At 41.8% G+C, this 22227-nt stretch overlaps 1 protein-coding gene across 1 annotated transcript; it reads left to right on the top strand.

Annotated features, from left to right (window-relative positions):
- Positions 1-10713: 10713 nt before the first annotated feature.
- LOC106584518 (cathepsin D) lies at positions 10714-21783 on the top strand. The gene is made up of 9 exons (XM_014169915.2): positions 10714-10775; positions 11094-11244; positions 11427-11550; positions 12462-12580; positions 12663-12859; positions 13060-13182; positions 20428-20572; positions 20858-20956; positions 21310-21783. Exons 1-9 carry the CDS (start codon positions 10714-10716, stop codon positions 21454-21456), a joined length of 1167 nt encoding a protein of 388 aa, XP_014025390.2. The 3' UTR covers positions 21457-21783.
- The last annotated feature ends 444 nt before the right edge of the window (positions 21784-22227 follow it).

The raw sequence follows: 22227 nt of genomic DNA on the forward strand, positions 1-22227 counted from the left end.
TTGCTAATAATAATCATAGCTTCTGCTGAGGCTATATGGTTTCCATAACAAATCCAATCAAATATTAGGACTCTTATCAATAAGGTTTAGCTGTAGTTTTTCTTAATATTCATTTTGGAGTACAAATATGACCTTGATTATAATAATATTCGTTTTTAGGGGATAACTTGTGTAGTTTTGCTTGTCCTACTACTCCTGTGCAGCAGATGGCAGTATTGGTTCAGTACGGAAAAACACTGTAGCACGGCAAACAAGGTATGGCAATCTGATGTGGGATATACAGTATATAAAGGCGATCCAAGCACCGTTGCAAATGATTCCTTATTCTGCATAATTTGTTCCTCACATGTTGAAGTTTGTCATTATAGCCTATTCAAAAAGACCATTGTGCACAAATGCCTATTAGTGAGTCTATTGACATTTTACTTTTGTTTACATAAAAAAAACTTGGAGTATGAGATTGTTTGGGTTATTATTATTATTTTTTCACTCTCTTCCGTATTATCAAGATGGATGGTTTCAATGGTGTGCAATCCCGATTAGGGTTGAAGGGCAGGAACCCAGTTACCGAGATTTATCGCCCAAAACCACTCCCTTTTCCCAATATAAATAACTGCGAGAAACCGGTAAATTATCATAAATTATTCATATGAACAGCATGACGTGAAACGAAACTGTTAAATTATATGTGATGCCTAAATCTGGATTCTCGTTGACCAGACTTTCAACTTCACCTGGAAAAATCGTACACATAATATTAGGAAATATGTCGTTATGAACACATGGAAATAGTGGTCTCAATTTTTGGGGGGATTTTTCTACATTGAATAAGACTTTTAAGATACATTGGGCTAAACATTTCTTAAAGAATCCAACTTCAAGTTGGAATATCATCCCTCATTATATCTTCTTCCGTTTTGGTGGCTTCAAATTTATGTTATTTTGTAACTATAACATTGATAAGATTCCTACAAAAGAATCTGCTTTTCATAGACAAGTATTCTTAATGTGGTCATTAATATATGAACATAATTTTTCCTCGCATAGATATTTCATTTGGAACAATAAAGATATTTTGTACAGAATCAAGTCTTCATTTTTTAAGAACTGGTTTAATAATCATATCCTACTGGTGAGTCAACTTTTTAATGCAGAAGGATTGTTACTCAATTATGAGGAATTTTTTTTCTCGTTACAATATCCCTGTTACACCTACTGTTGAGAGTTCGCCATAGTCTTTGATGCTATTCCATCATGTTGTTTAGAGTTGTAACCAGACCTCACCTTCTTGAGCTACCCTCGCTTAATCCAGTTGACTCTCCAATAGGAAACGTGTGTTTCTCCTTGCTCCCTCAGAACAACATATCCATAGTGCTTTATTTCAAAGGGATATTGTATCTATTCCTTATGTCACAATTTACTGGAATACATTTGTCTATAATGCTACACTACAGGACTGTTTTGCTAGCACAGACTGGAATATGTTCCGGGATTCATCCAATGGCATTGAGGAATACACCACGTCAGTCATCAGCTTCATCAATAAGTGCATCGATGACGTCGTCCCCACAGTGACTGTACGAACATATCCCAACCAGAAGCCATGGATTACACGCAACATCCGCATCAAGCTAAAAGCTAGAGCTGCCACTTTCAAGGAGCGGGAGACTAATCCGGACACTTATAAGAAATCCCGCTATGCCCTCAGACGAACCATCAAACAAGCAAAGCGTCAATACAGGATTAAGATTGAATCCTACTACACCGGCTCTGACGCTCGTCGGATGTGGCAGGACTTGAAAACTATTACAGACTGCAAAGGGAAACCCAGCCATGAGCTGCCCAGTGACACAAGCCTACCAGACAAGCTTAATGCCTTTTATGATCACTTCGAGGCAAGCAACACTGAAGCATGCACGAGAGCACCAGCTGCTCTGGATGACTATGTGATAATGCTCTCGGTAGCTGATGTGAACAAAACCTTTAAACAGGTCAACATTCACAAAGCCGCTGGGCCAGATGGATTACCAGGATGGGTACTCAAAGCATATGCGGACCAACTGTCAAGTGTCTTCACTGACATTTTCAACCTCTCCCTGACCGAGTCTGTAATACCTACATGTTTCAAGCAGACCACCATTGTCCCTGTGCCCAAGGAAGCAAAGGTAACCTGCCTAAATGATTACCGCCCCGTGGCACTCATGTCGGTAGCCATGAAGTGCTTTGGAAGGCTGGTCATGGATCATATCAACAGCATCCTCCCAGACACCCTAGACCTACTCCAATTCGCATACCGCACCAACAGATCCACAGATGACGCAATCTCAATCGCACTCCACACTGCCCTTTCTCACCTGTTCAAAAGGAACACCTATGTGAGAATGCTGTTCATTGACTACAGCTCAGCGTTCAACACTATAGTGCCCACAAAGCTCATCAATAAGCTAAGGAATCTGGGACTAAACACCTCCCTCTGTAACTGGATCTTGGACTTCCTGATGGGCCGCCCCCAGGTGGTAAGAGTAGGCAACAACTGATCCTTAACACTGGGACCCCTAAGGGGTGTGTACTTAGTCCCCTCCTGTATTCCCTGTTCACCCACGACTGCGTGGCCAAACACGACTCCAACACCATCATTAAGTTTGCTGACGACACAACAGTGGTAGGCCTGATCACCGACAATGATGAGACGGCCTATAGGGAGGAGATCAGAGAACTGGTAGTGTGGTGCCAGGACAACAACCTCTCGCTCAATGTGAGCAAGACAAAGGAGCTGATCGTGGACTACAGGAAAAGGCGGGCCGAACAGGCCCCCATTAACATTGACGGGGCTGTAGTAGAGCGGGTCGAGAGTTTCAAGCTCCTTGGTGTCCACATCACCAACGAACTATCATGGTCCAAACATACCAAGACAGTCGTGAAGAGGGCACGACAAAACCTTTTCCCCCTCAGGAGACTGAAAAGATTTGGCATGGGTCTCAAAAGGTTCTACAGCGGCACCATCGAGAGCATCCTGACCGGTTGCATCACCGCCTGGTATGGCAACTGCTCGGCATCTGACCGTAAGGCGCTATAGAGGGTAGTGCGAACGGCCCAGTACATCACTGGGGCCAAGCTTCCTGCCATCCAGGACCTATATAACAGGCGGTGTCAGAGGAAAGCCCAGAAAATTGTCAGAGACTGCACACTGACTCGGTACCAGTGCCCCCTGTATATAGCCTCGTTATTGTTATTCTTATTGTGTTACTTTTTATTATTACTTTTTATTTTAGCCTACTTGGCAAATATTTATTCTTCTTGAACTGTACTGTTGGTTGAGAACACGTAATTAAGCATATCACTGTAAAGTCTACACTTGTATTTGGCGCATGTGGCAAATAAAGTTTGATTTGATTTTGATTTGATAATATCTGTTGGAAAAAAGTATGGTTATTACCAAACAAATACCTGCTTGGTCAAAGAGGTCTCTTTCAGAATGATCCATAAGTATTATCCTGCAAATCATTACCTGAAGAAATTTAAAAAATACATTAACATTAACAATACTTTTTGTGTTGAGCATCCAGAAAGAGTTTAGCATTTATTTTGGCATTGTCTACATGTAAAGAAATTATGGCAAGATAATTATATTTGTTTTATAATTGTTAATATTGTTGATGACTTTTGTTTATTATGGGAGAAAGTGCTGGTCGGTTTCCTTACCTATAATAAGGATAAAGAAAAACAATTTGACCTCATACATCTAATAGTGGTAAATTCACTAATTGAGCAGTACATTGGGACCATTCTACAATATTTTAATAAGAAAGCTGTTAAAACAATCAATATGTGTGTATCATTTAAGTTCTTTGTATAATCTGTAATTTGTTGTACCCCTTAGCACATGTTATCATTGTCTGTGTAAGGGTCGACGCTGGTAGAGACAGGTAGCAGGTACATGGAGGGAACATTTAATGGCGACGGACATGGAAGTAAACACATAACATTAATGCAGACACGGGGAACAAACGTGGGAGCAGACAGTTATAGACGCGGCAATCAACAAAGGGAAGGAGTCCAGGTGAGTCCAATGAGCTTTCCTGCGCGTAATGATGGTGACAGGTGTGCATGATGAAGGGCAGCCCTCGAGCGCCAGAGAGGGAGCAGGCGTGACAGTCTGTTTTTTTATACTTATTGTATGTATGTGTACTGGTGTTTCTCCAATAATAAAACAATAAAATAATAATTCTCTCTGCTCCCTGTATGGTCAATCATCCAAAATAGATTATCCCGTTTAAGATGGATATTGGCATATACTGTATATAGATGTCCTTGCCTACCTCTTTCAGGAAATACATTCAATGCCGTATTAGCCTTATATTTAGGTAATGAATGATGGGCTATGCACAATAAGCTTCTAACTTATAGCCTCTGTATCTTGTGCAATACACACACCACCTGTGCCCCGCTGACCTCTCTCCTTAAAAAAAAGCTCCTTAGCTCTTTGATTCCCATGCAAGATAAGCTAGACTAGAATAGCTTGCTGGTCATTTTTTTTGTGCATTTCTTATACCAATAGACTATTCAAAGAGGGATGCAAGCTCTTGTTTGCTGAATGTTAAATACAGCAGCCAATAGATCTCACGGGTAGTTTGAAAGAAGGGCGAACGCGCGATGGCCCGTAGGCTACAGCATTTATTTATTCAGACCCATAACCATTCAATCTTCGTGAAGAGAAGTGGAAGCTGTCTGCATCTAATTCTAGTCTTATATTATGCAAGCATGTCGTTAGAATTATGAAGATAAGGATAACGAAACTTATTTAATTGAACTGTTGAAAGCGAGGAACGAATGAAGCAACAATAGAGAGAGAAAGAGGATGTAGGCTATAATATTAGGGGAAATATTGTAAAAGATATATATATATATTACTACGCCTACTAATTATAGAAATAGGCCCTATTCTAATTCGAAATTTAAATCAAGTTCGCATGTGCTGCACCAGAATTGCATGTTCTCTCCCAACTTGCTCATGGTTTGAACGAGGAGCGTAATTCCAGTCCATATAATACAATATAAAACAATACACTAGGCCTACAGTAATACAGTTCACACTCAGAAAGATTAGCCTACTGGAGTTTGTGACATTTATTTACCCAAGAGAGCATATACAGATGAAGTCGGAAGTTTACATACAATGAGGTTGGAGTCATTAAAACTCGTTTTTGAACCTCTCCACAAATTTCTTCGGTTAGGACATCTACTTTGTGCATGACACAAGTCATTTTTCCAACAGTTGTTTACAGACAGATTATTTCACTTATAATTCACTGTATCACAATTCCAGTGGGTCAGAAGTTTACGTACTCTAAGTTGACTGTGCCTTTAAACAGCTTGGAAAATTCCAGAAAGTGATGTCATGGCTTTAGAAGCTTCTGATAGGCTCATTTACATAATTTGAGTCAATTGGAGGTGTACCTGCAGATGTATTTCAAGGCCTGCCTTGAAACTCAGTGCCTCTTTGCTTGACATTATGGGAAAATCAAAATAAATCAGCCAAGACTTCAGAAAATAAATTGAAGACCTCCACAAGTCTGGTTCATCCTTGGGAGCAATTTCCAAACACCTGAAGGTACCACGTTCATCTGTACAAACAATAGTACGCAAGTATAAACACCATGGGACCACGAAGCCATCATACCGCTCAGGAAGGAGACGTGTTCTGTCTCCTAGAGATGAACGTACTTTGGTGCGAAAAGTGCAAATCAATCCCAGAACAATGGCAAAGGACCTTGTGAAGATGCTGGAGGAAACAGGTACAAAAGTATCTATAGCCACAGTAAAACGAGTCCTATTTCGACATAACCCGAAAGACCGCTCAGCAAGGAAGAAGACACTTCTCCAAAACCGCCTTAACTTCTTTGGGATAGGGGGCAGTATTTTCACGGCCGGATAAAAAACGTACCCGATTTAATCTGGTTACTACTCCTGCCCAGAAACTAGAATATGCATATAATTAGTAGATTTGGATGGAAAACACTCAAAAGTTTCTAAAACTGTTTGAATGGTGTCTGTGAGTATAACATAACTCATATGGCAGGCCAAAACCGGAGAAGATTCCATGCAGGAAGTGCCCTGTCTGACAATTTGTTGTCCTTCTGTTACATCTCTATCGAAATTACAGCATCTGTGCTGTAACGTGACACTTTCTAAGGCTTCCATTGGCTCTCTAAAGCCGCCAGGAAGTGGAATGGGGTGTCTGCTGTCTCTGTCTGCTGTCTCAAAGTATAGGAGCAGAGTTTGTAAGTGGTCAGCCTGGGGACAGTGAGACTGGAGATGCGCTGTCACGAGAACTCGCCATGTTTTTCTTTCTCTCTTTGAATGAATACAACGTTGCCCGGTTGGAATATTATCGCTATTTTACGAGAAAAATATCATAAAAATTGATTTTAAACAGCGTTTGACATGCTTCTAAGTACGGTAATGGAATATTTTGAATTTTTTTGTCACGAAATGCACTCGCGCGTTACCCTTCGGATATTGACCTGAACGCACGAACAGAACGGAGGTATTTGGATATAACTATGGATTATTTGGAACCAAAACAACTTTTGTTATTGAAGTAGAAGTCCTGGGAGTGCATTCTGACGAAGAACAGCAAAGGTAATCTAATTTTTCTAATAGTAATTCTGAGTTTAGGTGACCCCGAAGTTGGCGGATGTCAAAATAGCTAGCCGTGATGGCTGAGCTATGTACTCAGAATATTGCAAAATGTGCTTTGGCCGAAAAGCTATTTTAAAATGGGACATAGCGATTGCATAAAGGAGTTCTGTATCTATAATTCTTAAAATAATTGTTATGTATTTTGTCAACGGTTATCATGAGTAATTTAGTAAATTCACCGGAAGTTTTTGGTGGGTATGCTAGTTCTGAACTTCACATGCTTATTTAAAAAGCAGTTTTTTGATATAAATATGAACTTGATTGAACAAAACATGCATGTATTGTATAACATAATGTCCTAGGAGTGTCATCTGTGTTTTGGGTTTTATTGACACATGTCCTTGCTTGGAAAATGGCTGTGTGATTATTTTTGTTTATGTACTCTCCTAACATAATCTAATGTTTTGCTTTCGCTGTAAAGCCTTTTTGAAATCGGACAATGTGGTTACATCAAGGAGAAGTGTATCTTTAAAATGGTGTAAAATAGTTGTATGTTTGAGAAAGTTGAATTATGACATTTTGTTGTTTTTGAATTTGCCGCCCCAATATTTCATGCTAGCGTCCCACGTAGCCCATAGAAGTTAATGATAATGCAGATGATTTTCCCAAGGTTGCTGTTAACCCCCGGTAGTTATTGGGGTCAAATTTGTCTCCACTTTTGTGGATTGGGGTGATCAGTCTTTGGTTCCGAATATTGGAGAAGATGCCAGAGCTGAGGATGATGTTAAAGAGTTTAAGTATAGCCAATTGGAATTTGTGGTCTTTATACCTTATCATTTAGGATACCATCAACCCCACAGGCCTTTTTGGGATGGAGGGTTTGTATTTTGTCCTGTAGTTCATTGAATGTAATTGGAGAATCCAGTGGGTTATGGTAGTCTTTAATAGTTGATTCTAATATTTGTATTTGATCGTGTATATGTTTTTAATTGTTTGTTATAGAGCCAAAAATATTGGAGAAGTGGTTTATCCATACATCTCCGTTTTGGATAGATAACTCTTTGTGTTGTTGTTTGTTTAGAGTTTAAATTTTTCGACGTCCTGTATCACATGGAGGGGGTCACCACGATGTCATGATTGATGGCAGACCGATGGGGAGAAGATATTGCATATTTTGGGATATTTTTCTGTTAGATTTTCAGATCAACTTTTTTTTGCAAGCTTTTTGGCTCCAGTTTTACATATTTCACTGGCACGTTTATCATTCATCATTCATACAACAGCTGCCACCTTCAGTATATCATTTAAGCAACTGCTTAAACAGATTGTACAAATTAAACAATAAAGATTAACATAATATTTCAATATTCATTTACACAACGAAGTAAAAATATTGAATAAACTCCAAGAGCAGAAGCACAAAATGCATTCTGAATGACACATATTCTTCCTCAGGTGGAGCGGTGCATGATAATAATTAGGTGGGTGCTTATATTTGTCCAGTTTCACACAAGTGTGTTTTATATGTATCCGTGAATTGGAAATGTGATTTTTGCATATCCCAACTGTCAGGTGCGTCGTAAAAAGTGGACCAAAACGCAGCGGGTGCAGTGGTCATCTTCTTCTTTTATTTTAATAAACATGAACACTTAACAAAAATAACAAACAACGACGAAAAACAGTCCTGTAAGGCTACACAGCTATACATGGAACAACTACCCACAAAACCCATGAAAAACACCCCTACTAAATAGGACCTTCAATTAGAGGCAACGAGGAACAGCTGCCTCCAATTGAAGGTCAACCCAATAAACTAAACATAGAAATAGAAGAACTAGAACAAACATAGAAATATATTAACGTAGAACATAACCCCGAAACACACAAAACAAACACACCCCTGCCACATCCTGACCAACTACAATAACAAACTGACCCCTTTACTGGTCAGGACATGACAGTACCCCCCCCAAAGGTGCAGACCCCCGAATGCACCTGAAACAAAAAATTACCAAAACAATAAACCCAAACTAAAGGGAGGGAAGGGAGGGTGGCCACCGTCACCGACGGTTCCTGTGCAAACACCCCCCCTTCCCCAAACACCCCCCTATGGAGGTGGCTCTGGTTCTGGCCCTAGTCCCCATCCTAACCTGTCCGCTGAAGGCTCTGGGCTGAGGAGCGACTCTGGAAGCTCCGGACTGACAGGCGACTCTGGCTGTGCCGGACTGGCGGGGCGACTCTGACTGCGCCGGACTGTCGGGGCGACTCTGGCTGCGCCGGACTGTCGGGGCGACTCTGGCTGTGCCGGACTGTCGGGGCGACTCTGGCTGCGCCGGACTGGCGGGGCAACTCTGTCTGCGCCGGATTGGCGGGAAGCCTCTGGCTGCGCCGGACTGCGGGACGCCTCTGGCTGCGTCGGACTGGCGGGACGCCTCTGGCTGCGCCGGACTGTGGGACGCCTCTGTCGGTTCCGGACTGTGGGACGCCTCTGTCGGTTCCGGACTGTGGGACGCCTCTGTCGGTTCCGGACTGTGGGACGTCGCCGGAAGCTCTAGACTGGGCACTGTCGCCGGAAGCTCTAGATGGGGCACTGTCGCCGGAAGCTCTAGACGGGGCACTGTCGCCGGAAGCTCTAGACGGGGGGCACTGTTGCCGGAAGCTCTAGACGGGGACTGCGCACTAAAGGCCTTGTGCGTGGGGCTGGCTTTGGAGGTGCCAGACTGGTGACACGCACCTCAAGGCTAGTGCGAGGAGCAGGAACAAGGTAAACTGGACCCTGGAGATGCACTGGAGGTCTGGAGCATACGGCCTGCACAACCCTTGGCTGAGTGCTCACCATAGCCTGGCCATACTGAGGAGCTTTCACCGTTTGCACCGGCCTTTGAATGCTTCTGGGCAATACAGTGTGCATTTCCGCATAGCTCGGTGCTTTCTCGATCTGTCGCTCTCCGTAATAAGCACGGGGAGTTGGCTCAGATCTACGACTTAGCCATACTACCCGCTGCCTCTCGCACTTGCCAATCCTTGCGTATAACGCCTCGTAATGGCGCCGCTCCACCTTGGCTGCCTCCAGCTCCTCCTTAGGGCGCCGGTGCTCCCCCGCCTGGTGCCATGGTCCTGCCCCATCCAGGATCTCCTCCCAGGTCCATGACTCTTCATAGCTCCTCTGCTGCTCCTTCCTCCGCTGCTTGGTAGTTTCTTGGTGGGTAGTTCTGTCAGGTGCGTCGTAAAAGGTGGACCAAAACGCAGCGGGTACGTGAATGCTCATCTTCATTATTTATTTGGAAAAACGTGAACACTTAACAAAAATAACAAACAACGACGAAAAACAGTCCTGTAAGGCTACACAGCTTTACATGGAACAACTACCCACAAAACCCATGGAAAAACACCCCTACTAAATAGGACCTTCAATTAGAGGCAATGAGGAATAGCTGCCTCCAATTGAAGGTCAACCCAATAAACTAAACATAGAAATAGAAGAACTAGAACAAACATAGAAATATAATAACATAGAACATAACCCAAAAAACCCCGAAACACACAAAACAAACACACCCCTGCCACGTCCTGACCAACTACAATAACAAAATGACCACTTTACTGGTCAGGACGTGACACCAACTCCCCCTGAGAGACCCTCTGGGAGTGAGGTCACAGCGAGAGATCAGCCATTATTGATGGCGACTCTGGAGCAATTAGGGTTTAATGCCTTGCTCAAGGGCACATTGACAAATTTTTCACCTAGTCGGCTTGGGGATTTGAACCAGCAACATTTTGGTTGATGTCCCAACACTCTTAACTGCTAGGTTGCCTGCCGCCGGCATAGTCTACATCAATAAGAATTAGCTTAGCTTCAATATTTTAACCTGTGAATTAGCCTCAGGTAGGTAATGTGTTGGATGACAGGAGTGACAAGTACACAGAAACAAGCAAACAATGATTTGTATAAACTTCTCTCAGGAGAGACGCTATCCAGTGTATGGATCCTTACTCTACTGTCCAACGCCACTGCAGTGGTAGAGAAGCCATCAGAATTTGCATTGACAACAACCACAAGAAAGACTCAAAATGAAGATTTTATATCTCTGTGTGTTAGCAGCATGTGCGTGGACGTCCGAGTCACTCATACGGTATGATACACAGAATATGTGTTTTTAATAGCATTTTTAGTTCATTTATAAAACTTCATTATTAACTGCATTATTAACTGCATTAGTAATGTGTGGTTTGCAACTGGACATTACCTAAATTATGCAGTAATTCTATATGAATTATGTAGTGATAAAAATAGATTGCTGCAGATCTATATAAAAGTATACTGCTTAAAACATTATTACTAGTCTAGAGACCTTTTTCGTTCATACTTAGTGAAGGCTCGACAAAGGTCCTAGAGGCACTGAGAAGATCCTTATGTCCTGTGTACCTTTTTTGTTTATTTTGCTATCCAGTATACCCCTCACAAAGTGTAACTCCTTGAGACAATCTATGTCTGACTCAGAGAGGGATTTCAGTCGTCTATTCCATGATTCCTACTCCGACAACTTTGACGACGATGACGCCAGTGGGTCCAGCAAAGTGGCTCTGAGGAACTATGTTGATGTAAGGGTCTGCTCGCCTTATAAGTCCTATAAGTCGTATAAGTCCTAGAAAACTATTTTTTAATTTGCACAGTAAGTGGCCTTATGCACAGTAACTCAAGTCATACTTCACCCATTATGCATTACTCATTATGCATTGGTTTTGATATATCTTCTTCATCGTTGATGTGATTGTGTCTTCAGGCTCAGTTCTATGGAGAGATTAGTTTAGGAACCCCACCTCAAATGTTCAGGGTGACCTTTGACACTGGATCCAACAATCTCTGGGTGCCCTCTTCCAAGTGCTCCGTCGCTGACATCACATGCTGTAAGTCTCTCATCATGCACTGTGCACATGGGTAGCATTTTCTCAGACTATTCCCTGTAGCATATACACTTAAAGTACAAAACATTTTTACTGTAGGAATATCATGTATATTAAATGTTACTGCAATGTAATGTTAGCACAGTCAGAGTATAGGAAAGTTGAAGGTGTATGGAAATATACACTGAGTGTACAAAACATTAAGAACACTGCTCTTTCCATGACAGACTGACCAGGTGAATCCAGGTGAAAACTATGATCCCTTATTGATGTCATATTTTAAAACCACTTCAATCAGTGCAGATGAAGGGGAGGAGACAGGCTAAAGAAGGACTTTTAAGCCTTGAGACAATTTAGATATAGGTTGTGTATGTGTGCCATTCAGAGGGTGAATGGGCAAGACAAAAGATTTAAGTGCCTTTGAACAGGGCATGGTAGTAGGTGCCAGGCACATCGGTTTGAGTGTGTCAAGAACTGCAATGCTGCTGGGTTTTTCATGCTCAACAGTTTCCTGTGTGTATCAAGAATGGTCCAGCACCCAAAGGACATCCAGCCAACTTGACTTAACTATGAGAAGCATTGGAGTCAACATGGGCCAGCATCCCTGTGGAATGCTTTCAACACCTTGTAGAGTCCATGCCCTGATGAATTGAGGCTGTTCTGAGGGCAAAAGGGGGTGCAACTCAATAATAGGAAGGTGTTTCTAATGTTTTGTACACTCAGTGTAAATTTGAAGTAAATGGATATAAGGTTTAAAAATAAAGATAGAGAGAGTTAAGAGTTGAAACCCAAGGCTGATCATTTATGTCAATACTAGGAATAAACATGAGAATTGTGACTTCCTGTCTTAGCTAGTTTTTTGTTCAGAAAACACCATATCAAACTGATGATGTATGTTTAGCGTTGTATTGCAGTGATTCACCGGAAATACAATGATACCAAGTCCAGCACATATGTCAAGGGTGGAAGAAAGTTTTCAATGCATTATGAACTGGGAAGTGTAACTGGGTATCTCAGCCAGGATACGTGCACAGTAAGTTTGGAAAGGAGGAGAAATGAATGGCTGCCACTGACAGATTATATAGTTTTAAATCATCTGCTTGCTCTTCTGTCAGATTGGAAGTGTATCCGTAAAAGATCAGGTGTTTGGTGAGGCCGTCAAGATATATGGAGCGAACTTCGTTGGTGCTAAATTCGATGGAGTTCTGGGAATGTCTTACCCAACGGATGATGCCATGAGCCCTGTCTTTGACAACATAATGAAAGAGAAGCTGTTGGCGGAGAATGTTTTCTCCTTCTACCTCAACCACAAGTGAGTGGCGATAGTGAAGTGGAACGCAGATCATTATTGTATTTTATACCTATTTATCCAGAAAGTCCCATTGAGAAGAACTCTTTCCCAAGGGAGATCTGAATGAGCTGTAGTAAACATGGCAGTTTTAGAATCTACTTGTGCCACTGGAAATGTACTGCAGATGCTGTCTTCTGATGGGCGCTACTGTTCTCTGACAGGATCTCCTCCAACCAGCCAGGGGGACAGCTAGTGCTGGGAGGGACTGACCCTGCATACTACACTGGGGACTTCCACTATGTCAACATCACCACAAAGGACCTCTGGAACATCCACATGGACGGGTCAGTGCTGCTAACCAGTGTATTTATTATAACCAGTGTATTTATTACAGCCAGTGTATTTATTACAGCCAGTGTATTTATTACAACCAGTGTATTTTATTTTAAAGTAACTGTCCATTGTTTTCAGATTTATGAAATTACAATATGTGTGAAATAGTTTTTTCCCCAAAAATGTTTTAATTAAGTATGTTGAAAATACATTTTTCTGTTTTGGAAGGGTATCGGCATATCCCAGAATAATGTGGGTGTATACCGGTCTTGTCACGGTTGTCGTATGAAGGAGACCAAGGCGCCGCGTGCGTATCGTTCCACATCTTTATTTCTATGTGAAACTATGCAAGACATACAATAAACTATAAACAAAAAACAATAAACCGTGACGAAGAGGGGCAACATGCACAAACTCAAAGTAATCTCCCACAAACACTAGTGGGAAAAACAACAACTTAAATATGATCCCCAATTAGAGACAACGATGACCAGCTGCCTCTAATTGGGAATCATACGAAAACCCCAACCTAGAACACAACATATAAAATGTAAACTAGACAAAAACCCCAACATAGAAAAAATAAACTCGAACCAAACATAGAAATAAATAAACTAGACAAAAACCCCCAGTCACGCCCTGACCTACTCTACCATAGAGAAATACGAGCTCTCTATGGTCAGGACGTGACAGTACCCCCCCCCCCCCAAAGGTGCGGACTCCGGACGCAAAACCTGAAACCAAAAGGGAGGGTTAGGGGGCATGTCTAGTGTTGGTGGCGGCTTTGGTGCAGGACGAAGAACCTACTCATCCCGTGGATCCTCCCGCATCGGAGGTGGATCTGGTGCGGGACGAAGAACCCTCTCATCCCGCGAACCCACTAGCATAGGAGGCGGCTCTGGTGCGAGACGAAGAACCCTCTCATCCTGCGAACCCGCCAGCATCGGTGGAGGCTCTGGGCTGCCGACCGTCGCTGGAGGCTCCGGGCTGCGGGCCGTCGCTGGAGGTTCCGGGCTGCGGGCCGTCGCTGGAGGTTCCGGGCTGCGGGCCGTCGCTGGAGGTTCCGGGCTGCGGGCCATCTCAGGAGGCTCCGGGCTGCGGGCCGTCTCAGGAGGCTCCGGGCTGCGGGCCGTCTCAGGAAAAAAAAAGCGAGCTCTTTATGGTCAGGACGTGACAGGTCTGTTGTGTTCAGTAATTTGTGTCGTAGCTCAGTTGTGTATTGAATACTGTTGCTTCAAGAATGTATCAGGGAAATTGTGCGGAGGTGAGAGGATAGCATGGGTGAGTTGGTTCGAGTTGTTTACATGTTGATCTGAAGTAAAGACGTTCAGTTTAATTGCACAACAAGCCTCCGCATTTGTAACATTTGGTGACGAGGATGGCCGAGTTTAGCTTACCTCCAACATCTCTATTTCTCCTGGTCCTTGGAGATCCACCTGTTCCATGGAATCACTGGTTTCAATCCTTTCAGTTGTATATGGTAGCGATAAATCTGCATGGAGCTGCCAACGCACACAACGGGCGATTCTACTCCGCTACCTCGAGGGACAATGTGTCTTCTCCACTCTGCAGCCAGTGGAGTTTACATCGGCTGCCCAAGCTCTCATGGAACACTACAGTAGCTCAAGCAGTGTGATCATGCATTGTTTTCTCTTCAGACAACGAGCCCAACTGCCGGGTGAGTCCCGTAGCACAGTACCTAGTGGGACCATGCAGATTGGGACCACTAGAAAACAAATTTGTACATGATCAGATCATTGAAAAAACGTCATGTTCTCCACTGAGGGAGCAATTGTTGTTAAAGACTGATGATCTGACACTGGAGAAAGCACTTACTGTTGGAAAACAAATGTAATTTGTTCTCACTGACCTACAGAGCGCATCTCAAGGGGCAGGGCTTCACACACTGGCTGAGGCACCAGTCCAAATGTGCAGGAAACCACTGGGGGGGCAACGTTGTTCTAATTGTGGAACAGTCTACATGTCCAGCAAAAGAGCAACGCTGCAAGAACTGCAAAAATACAATAATTTTGCCCGTTGTTGTCATTCACCATCGGCAGGACAGCATCGAGCAGATCAATCAATCAAATGAATTCATAAAGCCCTTTTTACATCAGCAAATATCACAAAGTGCTATAGAGAAACCCAGCCTAAAACCCCAAACAGTAAGCAATGCAGACGTCAAAGTTCACCAATCTCCATTAAGTCTGTTGTTGAATCTTGTTATGTTCATACAAATATTTACACATGTTAAGCTTGCTGAAAATAAAAGCAGTTGACAGTGAGAGTTTATTTTTTGCTGAGTTTATCATTAACATTATATCCTAAAGTCAGATTCCGTAACCTAATACATCCAATAACAATCTCACCAAACTTTACACTTCGTGGTCGTCGTCTTCCAAGTTGTTTCCGCGGGAAGCAAATGGGTAAATTAGCATGACACGAGCTGAATTAAATAGAACTAAAAGGCTTTGAAAATAAAAGCTTGCAGTACGCTCAGTGCGCCGTTCTTTGAATAATGTTGTGTCTATATGTATGTATTACAATTAATAAACTTCAACAGTATTTACCACTCCTACTACTGGGACATCAATGATTGCACATTGTAATTATGCAATAGACTAGAAACATGATTGAAGTAAAGGCTGATTTGTAATTCATATATACAGAAAATAAAACATGTGAATATCTAACTCCCTTCATCTGATGTCACAGGATAGTATTTCAATGAGATACTTAATTTCAACCAGTTGAGAATGTGAAAAGCTTTATTGAAAGTTAATTATCCAGGTGTTATAAATACATAATACATGCATTATAATGATGATAATTGTAATATTATAAATGCAAGTTCAATCTGTACTTCAATGCACATATGGTGTGCATCATAAAACGAGGAAGAAAGACGAGGTGGGAGAGATGTGTAGAAGACAGAAAGGGAAAGCGGTAAGAACAGAGGCAGACAGCATATGATTAATGAATTACAGTGCTACCCTAATATTCTCTCAGTTCATCACAATTAGTGTCTCTAGTGGTGTCTCCTAACCAGTCTTGGGCCCCCAGTTGGCCTGAAGGTTATCTTAAGAGTGGGTGAGGTGGCGATGACGGGACTGGCTTCCTCTCTCACATCAAAACATACCTGCAGACGAGATACAGATGGATAGAGAGAGAGCATGATTAAGCCTTGTTTTTTTATTCTAACACAGTCAGTCATCATAATCATCAGGAGGTGAAATGCAAAACTGACCATGGATCATTAACTCTGGGACTACTACATCTCTATCTGTATTTCAATGTAAAGCATCTCTTTAATAATACTTCCTGTTGACTCGACCAGGTGACCTCTCACCTATGATCATGCTGTGCCCTCTGTCAGCCAGTTTAGATGCGGGAGGGGTTCACCAACAGCTGATATAACCAAGAGGATTTAGAAAAAGGGGGAGAGGCATGAAGTGAAGGATAGCGACTGTTATTGTGTGTGGTCTCACCTGGTGTCCACACTAAGTGGCTACAGTACTTTATACTGAAAAACAGACACATGAGGACAAACAATAGAAGATAGTCATTATTAGACAAATACCACTTGAAGCTTGATGATGACTTGATTATTTGAATCAGCTGTGTAGTGCTAAGGCAAAAACAATAATGTGCACATGTCTTTGGAGCATTCTGATATGCCACAGCTGGTGAGGTATCAGGTTCGCCTCTGTACTTAAAGGGTGATTATTCCAACTCTCTGAAATGCTGCAGATCTGCCCACAGACGTGGTAGGAACACATATCCCACACAGAAGAGGTGGATAGAATTCAACAGGTCAAGGTACCCTTCTTCCTCCAAACTGTGCATGTGAGACAGGTTCCATGTACAACAAGACAGGCAGAGAGGAAGAGAGAAAAAGAACACGGAACCGTTTAATTACCTCTGGTTATGGACACTTGCCAGCAATAAAGCTTCCACGGCCTGTTCCTCGGACAGTGAACATCTAGCAATATCTACATTTTCGACCCATTGATCAACTCGCACTCTGAAAGTAAAGAAAACAGCTTATTTTTTGTATATATGAAAACAATAACTGAGACATGACCGTTCAATCTAAAGCAGCAGATGTCATTTTCAGGATACGTCAATACAGCACAGAAAGCTTAACACCAGACTGGTATTGTGGTTGTTCATTAGGTGATGGGAAATATGCAATTTGTATACACAATAATATACTTACCTTCTTTGAAAATCCATCTATACCGCCAAAGATGACAATGTTGTATCTTGAAAAAAAGCATTGGAATTAAAAGTGAAATGTTTGACCTATTAACCTGCTTCATTATTACCAGTTGATGAAGAACTCCAATTTCATACATCAGTGAAAATGTGTCTACGAATAAGTAAGAATAAAAAAAGTTAAAATAACTTCTTAGATTTGATGGAGACATTATACATCTTAGTACCTTATCAATTTATGATTTGTATCAATGTGGACGAGAGACAGGGGAGCAGAAACAGTATTTTCTCTGAGCAATGCTACGAAGCTGGATCATTCTGGCAATGATACCTGCACCATCTACACGCTGTAAAGACTCCCTAACTCTTCGCCATTGTACACGACAGCCCATTGCTCTGAGTCTTCCTTTGACCATTCTAAAGCCGGCATGGGGCATCCTTCACTTAATGGCGCTGACTTTCTGGTCTAACTCTTCATCTGACATATCAGAATAGCATTCCCTGACAGACATATTGTGTTCTTTCATTCTTCTGTAAAAAAAGCTAACTGTTACACTGTCATGAAATATGATTATATATCGACTATGAAACAAATAGGACATGGCCTGCTTATGAGGTGCCATGAAAGAAAGTTAAATTAATTCAACTAAAAATGGTGAGAATAGGTGTTCGGAGCTAAATGCTTTTGGTTAGCTTGATAATAATAATTGCATGATTTATCATTCTACGTTATGTAATATAATAAGTACAATGTTATGAACCGACACTGAATTGTAGGAGCTAACTACTAGCTATGTAAAAGTTGGATGGAAGAACGCCCAGTGCTGCTTACCTGAGATGCCATCATCACACAGTCCTTCGTAGGTGTCCGCTATGACTTCCTTTGTGTCGGAAAGAAAGGCTGAACAGTATTGGTTGTAGCCAAACTGACACTAAAACAATTGCCAAAATGGAGGCTGGTTGATAGCGAAATTAAATTGGAGTTTTGTTTTCAAATACATTTTTTGTTCTCTAAATATTTTGGGGGAATAAAATGCATGAAGTTTTGCTCCATTACAAAATATTTGATTGCAAAAAATTTTTTTACTTTGAAGCCTCGTTTTTGCTTTCAGAACAATCATTTTTTATTGAAAATAAAAGTTATGCTCTTGACAAAGACATCCGTTTGTTGCAAGTTGGGGAGGAGGGCTAATAGCTGAACAATAGACTATTCAACCTTTACTAAATAATAATCTAATATCTGAGCTAGGTGTGACCCCCCCCCCCTCCCCCCATCACAGACCAGATTTGCCCTGACGACCAAGGGGGAGTTAGAGCACTGATTATGCTTTTGGGTCCCAATGCACTACTGTGTCTCTGACAATGAATGGGCAATATAAACCAAATAATAAACTGATAAATGTGCACGACTTCAGATGAAACAAGCAGGAAGCAGGTTTCGAACACTCAATCTTCTTGCCCGAAGTCCAGCGCGCTATCGACTGTGCACCAAAAGCATGGTCAAGCCGCAGAGTCGATAGAGCGCGTCCTCGCTGTAGCTTGCTACTCAATGTAATAAAGTAATGACTTTTCAAATAAGATACCTTACACGTTATGTTGGCTGACAATTTCTTAGCTACGCTGTCCTTACGAACCACATAACATATCATTACAGCAGTATGTACCTGTATGTTAGCTAGCTACCTAACGTTTGTAGTTATACATCAAACTTGACAGTATATTAATGATAGGCTATCTAACTACCCAACGTTTATTGACTTGATTATTCCAGTCATTCTTAGCTAAATGGTATAGTCGTTGTGTGTTCACAATGGACATTCGGGTGCTTTCGTAAATTCGCTCTGGCTATCTACTCCAATTTCAGAGCACTCTCGTCTGAGTGTACCAGAGCACAGAATAATGAATTTACTAGCACTCAACACCTGTTGCATATGGCCGGTGTCAGTAAACGTCGGCAAAAAAAAGCATAATTAAATAGTTTCCAGCAGCACAGTTAGTCACCAACGCTCTGGTTAACACGAAAACTGCCTAACCAGCTCTGCTAGGGCGAGTAAAATGGTCAGAGTGGTCTCATTTGTGTCTGGAAGTAGCTAGCTATTCTACGTTGTAGAATAATAGTGAAGACATCACAACTTTAAAATAACATATGGAATCAGTTAAGAACAAATTACTATTTACAAAGACAGCCTACTCCTTCCTCATGGTCGGGGAATTGAACCCCGGTGTCCCACGCTGTCACGATCATCATAATAACATTCGGACCAAAGTGCAGCGTGATATGGGTTCCACATGTTTATTGAATGAAACGCACAAAAACAATAAAGAACGAACGAAACGTGAAGCAAATGACGTGTCCACAGGCAACTACACATAAACAAGATCCCACAAAACACAGTGGGGAAATGGCTGCCTAAATATGATCCCCAATCAGAGACAACGAAAAACAGCTGCCTCTGATTGGGAACCATACCAGGCCAACATAGAAATAAACAACCTAGATTACCCACCCTAGTCACACCCCGACCTAACCAAAATAGAGAATAAAAAGGCTCTCTATGGTCAGGGCGTGACACACGTGCCTGCAATATGGAAGATTATCGAACGTATTTTACGTCATTTTATAGAATTTGGCAGTATGTACAACTGGCCTCACAACCACAGACCACGTGTAACAATGTCAGCCTAGGACCTCCACATCCGGCTTCTTCACCTGCGGCATCGTCTGAGACCAGCCACCCGGACAGCTGATAAAACTGAGGAGTATTTCTGTCTGTAATAAAGCCCTTTTGTGGGGAAAAACTTATTCTGATTGGCTGGGCCTGGCTCCCCTGTGGGTGGGCCTATGCCCTCCCAGGCCCACCCATGGCTGCGCTCCTGTTCAGTCATGTGAAATCCATAGATTAAGGCCTAATTCATTTATTTCAATTGACTGATTTCCTTATATGAACTGTAACTCAGTAAAACTGTTGAAATTGTTGCATGTTGCGTTTATATTTTTGTTCAGTATATTTCTCTAAATATTTGGGTGTCTTTGGCAGTTTGAGCGTTGGAGAGGATGTCAAGCTGTGTAAAGGTGGCTGTGAGGCCGTGGTGGACACTGGCACCTCCCTGATCCTAGGTCCCTATGATGAGATCAGTGCTCTGCAGAAGGCTGTAGGAGCTGTGCCCTGGAACCGTGGAAAGGTAGAACATGACAGATGTCAGAAACTAGAATCACCTATTATTTTCTATCTCTTCTCTCTACAGTATCTCCCTAATCCTTTTCTTTAGAAAATGCATACCAACCGACGAGTATATCCTCCTGGTATCTACCAAACCAAAGAGGGTGAATATAATTGTAATCATGAAGCTAAATAGGTCCTCGAATAGCCATTTCACAACTCTAGAGATTCTGTTGACATTGAAGCATGTTAGCTATGAGAGGGTGGTTTTACTGTCTTTACACGCTATCTGTTACTTGTTTCACAGTACACGGTTGACTGTGAGAAAGTGTCCTCCCTCCCCAATGTCTCCTTCACTGTCAGTGGAAAGGTCTACCCTCTGACTGGAGAACAGTATATTCTCAGGGTATGTACAGTACATAGCATATCAGGCAGTTTGTAAAGAACTAAATGCACTATAAATTTACTGTATATATATCATGTATATCTTATGATACTGCAATGTAATGTTAGCATAGTCAGAGTCTAGGAAAGTAAAAGGCATATGGAAATATACAGTGTAATAATGTGGCATCATTATACAGGCTGTTAGAATAGAAACCTTGTTAATATATCTGTAGATGTCACTGGTGCTCCTTCTTACCTGTGTGTGTGTGTGTGTGTGTGTGTGTGTGTGTGTGTGTGTGTGTGTGTGTGTGTGTGTGTGTGTGTGTGTGTGTGTGTGTGTGTGTGTGTGTGTGTGTGTGCATGATTGAACAGTGGACTACGAAGGGCAAGAAAGTCTGCCTTTTAGGTTTTTCCCCCTCAGGCTTCCCTGGCTGGACCCTGGGAGATATCTTCATTGGAGCTTACTACACAGTCTTTGACCGGGACAACGATAGGGTGGGATTTGCCAAAGCAATATAAGAGGAAGGGAAAGTGGATACCTCGTCAGTTGCACAACTGAATACATTCAACCGAAATGTGTCTTCTGCATCCGCATTTAATCCAAACCTTCTAGATAGCCCTGCCCAGTGAAATAATGTTGAAAAGAGTGTAATGCTAAAACACCTGATGGTATAAAATACAGTATATACATATGGGAGGAGTAATGCTAAAACACCTGATGGTATAAAATACTGTATATACATATGGGAGGAGTAATGCTAAAACACATGATGGTATAAAATACAGTATATACATATGGGATAAGTAATGCAAGATATGTAAACATCATTAAAGTGGCATCATTAATGTGACTAGTGATCCATGATTTCAAGTATGTATGTTGGCAGCAGCCTCTCTATGTTACTGATCTCTGTTTAACAGTCTGATGTCCTTGAGATAGAAGCTATTTTTCAGTCTCTCGTGCTTTCATAGATTTAAAATGATTATTTTAGAATAACAAACTTTGTAAAATTATATTTGTTCTTGAAAAGGAGGATAAGCAGACGATTAACTTCTCTCACACTGATAGCATTTGTATCATAAATAATTTTCACAGCATTCAAAGTTTTGTTTGTTTTATGAGTAAGTGGGTGCATTTTCCTGTGTTCATTTCCCTGGTTAATCTCCCTATTTAAACATGACCTCTATTTGACATTTTTGTGTGTAAAGAGATGAATGAATCAAATAAAGACTTAACTCCCAGTTATTTGGCATTTGTGTGTATGTCGTGTTATTTCAGAGTAATTGCAG

Source organism: Salmo salar, chromosome ssa23 (genome assembly GCF_905237065.1).
Source record: "Salmo salar chromosome ssa23, Ssal_v3.1, whole genome shotgun sequence".
Classification (NCBI taxonomy): Eukaryota; Metazoa; Chordata; class Actinopteri; order Salmoniformes; family Salmonidae; genus Salmo; species Salmo salar.